This window comes from Oratosquilla oratoria, chromosome 32 (genome assembly GCF_046742065.1).
Source record: "Oratosquilla oratoria isolate Oo_2021 chromosome 32, ASM4674206v1, whole genome shotgun sequence".
Lineage (NCBI taxonomy): Eukaryota > Metazoa > Arthropoda > Malacostraca > Stomatopoda > Squillidae > Oratosquilla > Oratosquilla oratoria.
This window is the reverse complement of record NC_134808.1, coordinates 6,506,258-6,516,561: the sequence shown is the minus strand read 5'-3', so window position 1 is coordinate 6,516,561 and position 10,304 is coordinate 6,506,258. Positions and strand designations below refer to the sequence as shown.

At 37.8% G+C, this 10,304-nt stretch overlaps 1 protein-coding gene across 1 annotated transcript; it reads right to left on the bottom strand.

Moving 5' to 3' along the window:
• Positions 1-1,701: 1,701 nt before the first annotated feature.
• Positions 1,702-8,498, bottom strand: LOC143017494 (larval cuticle protein 3-like). The gene is made up of 3 exons (XM_076172283.1): positions 8,487-8,498; positions 1,998-2,125; positions 1,702-1,873 (listed from the first exon to the last, which is right to left on the bottom strand). The coding sequence occupies exons 1-3, from the start codon at positions 8,496-8,498 to the stop codon at positions 1,702-1,704; spliced, it is 312 nt and encodes a 103-aa protein (XP_076028398.1).
• Positions 8,499-10,304: the final 1,806 nt, after the last annotated feature.

Here is a 10,304-nt window from a genome sequence, read left to right as displayed (position 1 = left end):
TAAATTACAGCAATGGTCTGAAAAGTGGCTAATGAAATTTAATACAAATATATATATATATATATATATATATATATATATATATATGGCAGGGGTAGGATGGAACAGCTTTTGTGAGTTTATTCTATTAAGTTTCGAACCGTAGTCCTTTTTCAGATATATTGCAGAAGGGATAGGTCACGCAATTGTCTATATGTAGCCTGGAGTTATCTGTCCTTGTTGCGTTCCTTAGGTCAACGGTTAACCCAATATCTTACTTTTACGGAGAGGTCTTGGACGAAGTACTCCCACCTCCCACGTGTGGCCATTATTGCAGCCGTCTTAGCCCAGCAGGTAAATCATTCTCTATTGTTGGTGACATTATTTAGGCATATGTGTGCTACATTTGATGTTTTCCTCATCTTTTTCTTCATGCCTTTCTTTATCATTCATTCATTATTACAATTTGGGACGTATTGGTGTTATTCTATGTGTTTAATTAGAGATTTCCTAATACTTCCTTACCGTGCGGTCTACCTCAGTACCCGTAGTGAATTTTGTGATCATTAAAGTGAACATTTAATCTTATGGTAATGAAAGATAATTCTTTAATTACCTTTCCTTAGCCAGAATTCGGTTGCAGGCATTAAATATGGAATCTCTCTGGAAACTTGAGGTGATGCATGAATGGGGTACACTTTTCAGATCCATACAACATAGTAGAGTCTTTCCTTAGCTCTAGTGAACATTTTTTTTTTCCGAAGTAGGTTAATTGGTTTATTTCTTATTTAAAATTACCTTTGGTCTAGCTGAGAAAGGAATTGTTTGCGGACTTGAGAAGTGACAGTACAAGTGAACAATGCCAGTGTTGCTGTCAAATTCCTAAGGACGAAAGAAAAGGCTAAAAGAACATTTTGAGAAGCTCCTGAATGTGAGGGTAGAGTGGCATTAGAGAAAATGTTGTGGATACGAAAAGTGTGATGTGAAAGAGAGAAAGAAAAAAGGTAAATGTATAATACCAGAGGTGTGTTCCTATATTGAAGAAGATAGAGACTATTAAACTGGATGGTTCACTAGGGAGGATAGTAATTAATTCGTCCAGGACGCCTGGCCTACCCCTACATCTCATCCGGATGCTTTTTGTATGCTTGCGTAAAACCCCTCACTTCTCAAGGAATGAAGCCTTTCAACACCCACGAAGTGATTACTCGCTTTCTATAGGTATTCTGGCTGCCATCAAGTGGTATTCAGCTGAAATTTCCCTCGCCTTTAAGAAGTTAAGGAAGAAGAGTATATGAACCGGTGGTTAAAAAAATAGAGCAAGAATAAGATAAGATGATGTTTTCTCAAACTACGAAAGAAGCCTGTAAAGAAATACAGTATAAAGATGCTGGTACAATGAACTTCTCTACACTACCAGATATGTATATGGCAAAACCCAAAGGTTTATTTGCATGCAAAGAGGAAAGGAGTAGGTTTAATGTAGAATTGAAATTCAAATATGAGTGCATGATATTTACACGATTCCCTTGTACATTTATGACTTTGGGGATATTTTCGGGTTAGTGGTAATGCCCATCAGATGAATCGCAATTAATTTGTCAAGGCAAAGGAAATTATATTGGAAAAGTCTTTGTATATTTACTTCAAATCAATAAATATGGCATTGGTGAAAACGTTGAAATTTGGAGAAGTCAATAATCTTTGTCTTCATAAGTTCGTTTAGTCATCGAACTCGACAGAGTCGGCCTCGAGGGAATCCAAGGGCACCTGCTCGCCATTGGCCCTGACACCAGCGCCGCTGACGGGGATGGCGTTGGACTCGACCACGCGGTAGCCGTGCTCATCAGCCACATACTTGACAAAGTGTTCTATGCCTTCAGGAGAGATCCAGCTGCCAAGGAAGAGAAATATGTCAATGCTTTTCGTACTTCGGGTTTTTATATGATACAGTTGTAATTATACACAACCACATATTTTCTACGAAGAAACACCTCATCTGATATTTGTGGACCCACCTGAAGGAGCCGGTTACCTCATCACCAAAGTCTCCCTCGGCTTCGTGGTGTTGATCGTCGAGTTCGATGTCGATGACTTCGTCGGGGCGGCAAGCTACGAAGGCGGTAAGGCCAAGGACCAGGAGAGCCTGAAAAGGAGCAAAGAAAAACCAATTCCTTATGGATATGACGTAATGAATATTAAAAAAAAAAAAAAAAAACTCCCACACCGGGCTGGTGTTTATCACTGAATGGTTGTCTTTATTGACCCGTCCCAAGTCATAAAAAATTGTCGCCACTTAGTCAAACTGAAAAGCTATTGTTTCATTCGAATGAACAATCCGTACAACTAAATTCAGTCTAACTGGAGAAATTACTGTGAGGAACTTCATGTTGGAGGATCTTAGGAGAATGTGGTGAGTTCAAGGGAGGACCCCTAGTCTTATATATCTAGACTCCACGCCCCAGTTGCTGAAGGTTTTACGCAAGGTCAAGGTGAAACATGGCTTCCTCTTACGCTCCAGTAGCACTTCTGCCTTTCCATCAGGTTACCAACTTTATCTCCGTAGCACCCGCTCGGTAGCAGAGGGATTAGAATGATCATGTATGTGTGGTAGTATGATCATGCATGCGCATATATTTGTGCAAATTTTGTGTATGTGTGATTTTTTGCATGATTTTTTGTGTGTATTTACCTAGTTTACCTAGTTGTATTACACAAGAAGGGAGCTTTGCTCTTAGGGACCCGTCTTTGTACCTTTCAGCATAAAGTTTTTCTTGAAATTTTGAAGAGTATTTGCACACACTGTTTCTTTGTCTAAGTTATTCCATATATCCAGCATTCTGTGTGGGAAGCTATTCTTTTTCCGATCTCTTCTATAGTTCTCTTTTTTGAATTTCTTTTCATGACCTCTTGTTTTTCCATTGTCAGTTTTTAGTAAATAATTCCTGTAAAGGATTTCCATTCCTTTCATGATTCTAAATGCAGTCAGTAGATCACTTCTTTCCCTTCTCTGCTCTAGTGTTGGTAGTTCTAATTTCGATAATCTTTGTTCGTATGTTAAATTGGAAAGAGCTGGTGCCAACTTTGTTGTTACTCTCTGTATTCTTTCTAGTTTCCTTATATTCTTTTTAGTACTGGGTGTCCATGGTGTCCCTGCGTATTCCAGCTTTGGTTTAATCAATGTAACTAATACTTTTTTGATAACTTCTTCATCCAAGTATTCAAATGCCACTTCCATTGACCTTAATAGGTTATAGGTTTCACCGACTATTTTGTGTATATGTTTATCTGGTGTCATGTCTTTGCTGATTAGTACTCCATGGTCCCTTTCCGAGTGCACTTTTTTATTTCTTCTTCGCCAATTTTGTATTTTTTTTATTATTGGTTTTTGTTTCTTCAAAACTCCATTATGCTACACTTCTTGATATCAAAGTTCACTTCCTACTTTTGAATCCATTTCCAGATTTTGTCCAGGTCTGATTGTAATGAATCACAGTCCTCTTCTGTTCTTATTTTCTTTAATATTTTTGCGTCATCTCTGAAAAAATTCATTTAATATTCAACTCCTTCATCCATGTCGTTTATGTATATGGCAAACATGATTGGAGCCAGCACTGACCCTTGTGGAACACCACTTATCATTTCTTCCCATTTCGAGTATTTGTCTCTAATTACTACTCTCATTTTTCTCCCAGTCAGGAAATCTTCCATCCATTCTAATAAATTACCTGCGATGCCACCTATTGATTCCAGTTTTTTTATTAATTTCTTTTGTGGTATTTTGTCAAATGCCTTTTGTAGGTCTAGATAGGCACAGTCTGCCCATCCATCCCGCTCATATATTATATCTATTAGTCTCGAGTAGAAGCAGATTAGGTTTGTTGTACATGATCTTCCTTGTCTAAATCTAAATTGGCTTGGGTTTAGTATAGGTTTTTCCTCCAGGTGTTTGACCCATCTACTTTTGATCACTTTTTCACATATTTTAGCCACTGTGCTTATTAGGGAGACCGGTCTGTAGTTAGTTGGATTTTCCTTTTTTTCCTCCTTTATATATTGGTACTATGTTTGCATTTTTCCAGTCTTGTGGTACCTTACCTTCTTTGAGCGAGCCTTTGATTATATTGTGTATTTTGTCTATTAATTCCTCTACGCATCCCTTCAATATCCAATTTGCAATTCCAACCGGACCATGCGATTTTCTGACATCAAGTTTTTTTTGTTTGGTCGCTGATTTCCTTCTTTGTTACAGTTATTTCCTTCGTTGGGGGGGAGGGGGATTTCTGTCTCTCTATTCCCTCATAGTTAGGTGTGTTCTCATTTGTAGAAAGCGATTTGAAGTGGTTGCTCATAACTTCTGCCATATCTTGTTCTTCTGTGCATTTATGACTTCCTTGGCGCACTTGTTCTATTTCTTGTTTGTTTTTTAGTTTACCGTTCACATATCTATAAAACAGTTTCGGTTGTTCCTTGCATTTTTTAAATTATTTCCTTTTCATAATTTCTCTTTTCTTCTCTGCGTATTTTTACATAATCGTTTCTTAGTTTGATGTATGTTTGCCATTTGCTCTTTTTTTTTTCTTTTTTCCATTTTTTCCAGGCTTTGTCTCTTTTATCTTTGGCTTCACTACATTTTTTGTTGTACCAGTTTTTCATGTATATTCTTTCTTGCTTTTGTTGTGGAGCATATTTGGTCACGCCTTCATTATAAATTTCTTTTAGTATATTCCATTTCTCTTCCATACTTGTTTCTTCATTTAGGAATTTTTTCCCAGTTTGCATTACGAAAGAATTTGTTAAGTTTCTCAAAATTCGTTGTTTTACATTAGCCTTCCTATTGTATGTTTCTCATTTCTTCTTAGGTCTATTTGCTCTTTTAGTTCGAATTCTATTAGTACATGGTCACTCTTTCCTATTGGTGTTTTGTAATCTATTCTGCTTACAATTTCAGGTTCTGATGTAAGTATTAAATCCAGTCTCGAATGTTCCTCATTGTTTCTGTATCTGGTATTTTTCTTTATCCATCGAGTGATTGTGTATTCAATGGTCATATCGAGTAGCATGCTGCCCATATGTCTTCTACACCCTTAACTGTCATTTCTTCCCAACATATTTCTTTTGAGTTAAAATCACCCATAATTACTGTATTTTCTCTTTCCGTATATCAATTAGTTCATGTTTTGTATCTTCTAACAATTTGAAATTATCGTGTTCTGTCAAGGCCTGTGTTTTAGGGGGCACATACACTACTACAAATTTTCTATTTTTCATGTGGTTGTTTTCAATTATTATCATTATTGACTCTACATTGTTTTTTCCTTCTGTTAACTTTGTCACATTTAAGTCTTTCTTGGTCAGCAATAGTACTCCCCCTCCTTGTTTTTCCTTTCTATTCTTCATCCAGCAGTTGTATAAACCTTGTCCTACAGTGTTAGGTGGTAGATTCCCTTTAAGTTTAGTTTCTACTATTCCCATTATGTCCGGCTTTTCTGATGCCAGGTAATCATTTAGTTCATTCAGTCCTGAGATCGTTCCATCTATGTTGGTATAGGCCAATTTTACTCATTTTTTTCTTTCTCGTCTTTTTCTGTTTGCTTTGTTTCCTTTTTCGTGATATACCATTTTCTCAGTCTCAGGTCCACCACTTTCCAAAGAAAATATAGAATAAAATAAAATAGATAAATAAATACATACATACATATACCCCCTTACCAGGGAGGTAGCCAAAAAAGACAAGACACAGAATCACTCCCACCCACTCCATCCCCGAAAACACTCCACACCCCTCCACCCTCCCTCCCATAAAAAAAAAAATAATAAAAATAAATAAATAAATAAAATAAAATAGAATAAAATAAAATAAAATAAAATAAAATAAAATAAAATAAAATAAAATAAAATAATTCTTTTCAGTCTCGGTTCTTTTTTCATTTTTTTTCCTTCGCTTCATTTCTAAGCTCTTTTTTTCTTCTTCATTCATTTCTTTTTTTATCCACACGTTTTTGTGATTTTCACTATTTGCTATTTTTGTTCTTCTGGAAAGTACTTCCTCTGCTATCATTTGTGACCTAAGTTTTACTTTTAGTTGCCTATATTGTTTTTCTTTTGAGTATCTACGCATCCTATATGTTTCCTCTATTTCTTTATCCAGGGTTTGATTCTCCTCTTGAATCTCCTTCAGAATCTCTTTTGCGATCTCTTTTTCTTCTCTGTCTCTCTGATACCTAGGAACATCATGCTTTTCTTTAATATCGTAGATCATAATGCATCTTTTTTATCCACTGTATCCCTAACCAGATCTCCTTTCTCTTTAATCACTTGGATTACCGTTTCCTTCTCATTCTCCTTAACTTGTTGTTATGTGTGCGTGCGTGTGTGTGTGTGTGTGTGTGTGTGTGTGTGTGTGTGTGTGTGTGTGTGTGTGTGTGTGTGTGTGTGTGTGTGTGTGTGTGTGTGTGTGTGTGTGTGTGTGTGTGTGTGTGTGTGTGTGTATTCACTTGGTCTTTGGATCACGTGTTGGACTCGTGATCGACAGCTATTTCCCTCCTGGAAGAGAGCTCAGAGCTCGTAGGTCCGATCTATGGGTAATGCTATGACCTTGCACACACACACACACCCAACTCCCCGCCCACGAGAGTTGGAGTAACACCCCTCAGCGCTGCGATACTGATATTATTTCAGCCCCGGGCGAGAGTCGAACCCGGACCTCCGCAGTGGCAGGCCAGAGCTCTAACCACAGCGCCATGTGTGTGTGTGTGTGTGTGTGTGTGTGTGTGTGTGTGTGTGTGTGTGTGTGTGTGTGTGTGTGTGTGTGTGTGTGTGTGTGTGTGTGTGTGTGTGTGTGTGTGTGTGTGTGTGTGTGTGTGTGTGTGTGTGTGTGTGTTTGTCTGTGTTTACCTAGTTGTATTTTACGGAAAGAGGAGCTACGCTCGTGGTGTCCCGGCTTATATCTTGCAGTGTCTAGTTTCCTCTTAAATTCGTATATGGTTTTTGCACGCACTTTATTTCGTCAAGTTTGTTCCAAGTGTCCACCACTCTGTGTGGAAAACCTTCTTCTTCAGGTCTCTTCTATAACTCTTTTTTGAGTTTCTTTCCATGTCCTCTTGTGTTTCTCATGTCCCAATATAACAAGTCTTCTCTATCGAGTATTTCCGTGCCCTTCATGATTCTATTAATGGTCAGTAGATTACCTCTCTCTCTTCTTTGCTCTAATCTAGCCAGTCTCTCTTCATATGACAAGTTTGAAAGTGCTGGAGCCATTTTTGTGGTTGCTCTGGATTCTTTAAATTTTCTTTACATTCTTTATGGCACCGGGTGACCATAATGTCGCCTTATTAGTGTGAATAAATTCTTTTTAATCATTTCTTCGTCCGAATAGGTAAATGCCACTTTTATTGATTTTAGCAAGTTATAGGATTCTCCGACAATTTTGTTTATTTGTTTATCAGAGGACAAGTCGTTTGAGATAATTACTCCCAGATCTTTTTCAGATCCCACTTTCTTTACCTCCTTAATTCCAATTTTATATCGTCCTGATATTTTGTTTTTGCTTTTTTCGAACTCCATTATGCTACACTTCTTGATGTTGAAGTCCACTTCTCATTTCTGACTCCATTTCCAAACCTTGTTCAGGTCTCCCCGTAGCGATTCGCAATCCGTTTCGGTTTTTACTTTGTGTGTGTGTGTGTGTGTGTGTGTGTGTGTGTGTGTGTGTGTGTGTGTGTGTGTGTGTGTGTGTGTGTGTGTGTGTGTGTGTGTGTGTGTGTGTGTGTGTGTGTGTGTGTGTGTGTGTGTGTGTGTGTGTGTGTGTGTGTGTGTGTGTGTGTGTGTGTGTGTGTGTGTGTGTGTGTGCGCGTGGGTGCGTGTGCGTGTGCACGTGTGTGTGTGTGTGTGTGTGTGTGTGTGTGTGTGTGTGTGTGTGTGTGTGTGTGTGTGTGTGTGTGTGTGTGTGTGTGTGTGTGTGTGTGTGAGTGTGTGTGTGTGTGTGTGTGTGTGTGTGTGTGTGTGTGTGTGTGTGTGTGTGTGTGTGTGTGTGTGTGTGTGTGTGTGTGTGTGTGTGTGTGTGTGTGTGTGTGTGTGTGTGTGTGTGTGTGTGTGTGTGTGTAGTGTGTACGTATCAGTCATTTGTATTCAACTACTAAACAAAGGACCCTCCTAAACCTCAAAGTGAGCTTAACGACTACGCCGGCTTCTACGACAATTACTCCTGCAAACTTTTCTGTCTTCTCCCTCACTTTGTATCTGATAATTTGCGGCCCCATTCTTGCTGCGTCCAGTCATTAACACAGTTGCTCCATTTCCTGTCCTCATTTCTAGATAATTTCTTTGCCCAGTTTCACAGTTGTAGCACATATTCTTATCTAAATTCTATGATTCTTTAGTTAGTTTTACTTCCGACATATATAAGCATGCCATTTCGCTTCATAGAGACTAAAACCATCGTTTATATATTTTTATATTGAACATTAGAGTATTTTGGTTTTACTCTTATTAATATTCAAACGTACCTTGAGACTCATTGTTGAGTTGGTTCAGCATATCCTGTAATATTTGATTTGTTTCTGAAATAAAAATAATCTCATGCACATATATAAGGTGATTGAAATATTCCCTACTAAGTGTCAACGCTTTTCATTTCCCTCTCTGAAAGATACACTTCATTCAGGCTACAGTATACGTGATGGACCAAGGGATCCTGCGACTGTGAATACAAGCTAGCTGATCTTTCTCTTATCTTTTGTACAATAACTTTTCTTTATGGGTGAACTTGTAGATATTATCTCTTAATTGAAATAGATCTTCTCTTCATTAAGATACTGAAACCTGTCAACCAATATCAAGGTGTCAGCTGCCGGAGTGAACATATATATCAAAATAGAGGTGAAATAAATAGAGAACAGTGGAAGAGTATTCTCTAGCGTTTCTTTCCTGCAAGCTCTTCTTCAGGGAATGTAAACACAATACAGAAATTTTCAGCTTATATATTGCACATAAAAGATTGGTTATTTCCCCATATTCCTCCCGTCTCTCCCTCTCCCTCGTCAAACGGAGTGGGCTGAATCGTGGTCAACCAAGACCACGATATCCAATTCAAGGTGGACCACGAGATGGACAACAAATAGTTTTTATGGATACAGTGACCTCGGAGAAAGGACGATGATGCAAGGTTTTCGATACATACAATACCAACAAGGACGGTGTTATCCACTACCGATCAGCTCACAGTTACAAGTAAAACAATGGGTTACAATTTATTTCTTCTTAAGGGCCTTTCTCATTTGCAGTGAAGAATTCCTTGTCGAGGATATTATCTATAGTTTCAGTGTTTTCAAAGACAGATACTCAGAGTGGTTCCTCCACAAAGTGAAAAAAGGGAAAGAGAAAGACGTAAGAGTGACACAACCATAGAGGATAAAGGTGGATGCATATCGTTTCCTAATTCAAAATTTATGAGTTAAAAGGAACATCTTTTAACAAGAACATGGCTGGTTGGTTCCTTCGTCTTTAGTTATACGTATATTTGTTGTTTCGATTGTCTTCTTTATGTGATCGTCTTGGTACATTTTAGTTACGCTTTTCCATTTCGGTTGATGATTGTATTTCTCCAAGTGCAATATTAAGGGATTCGATGCTCTATGATTTTTTTATGTCAGAATATGTATAGGTTTCTATCAGGCCATTTCAGTTGAGAGTAATCTCTCAATATTCAAGAATCAAAGTAAAGTATGTCCTTATCAACACTCCTGAAATAATTGTTTTCCTTCTACGGATTTCCTGGCTATTCCCGGCCAGTATTAATCTGATATTTTTTTTTTCACCAAAGTTAAGGAGGAATAACATATATATTAATGCTTGAAACAACTTTTGAAACAAGAATAAGGTAAGTTGATGTTTCCATAGACTTTAAAAAGGTGTGTGTAGAGAAATATAAGAAGGAACTTGCGATAAGTGCCAGTGAAATAAAGTTGTTGTGGACTATCGAACGTGATTTTGGTGAAAAACTAATTTTTACTTGAATGCATAGATGAACCGAATAGAGTAAGGTGTATATATGGGTAAATTTCTGCAAATGTTTATGATATTTAGGGTTACAGGGAACATTTTCAGGTCTGATGGTAGTGCTCATCAGGTAGATTTCAATTCAATTGTCAAGGCAAAAGAAATTCACTTTAAAAGTTTATCGTATCAAATTAATAAATAGCGCGTTGGGTAAGGGTTGTGGTTTAGTAAATTCAGTGAATCTTGTGTTCATAAGTTCGTTTCGTTATCAAGCTCGACAGAGTCAGCCTCGAGGGAATACAAGGGCACCTGCGCGCCATTGGCCC

Excerpts from the sequence above, each read along its gene's own strand:
- LOC143017494 (XM_076172283.1), bottom strand. Across the intron at positions 1,874-1,997 it reads GAGGTAACCGGCTCCTTCAG|CTGGATCTCTCCTGAAGGCA; the intron begins GTGGGTCCACAA and ends CTTCCTTGGCAG.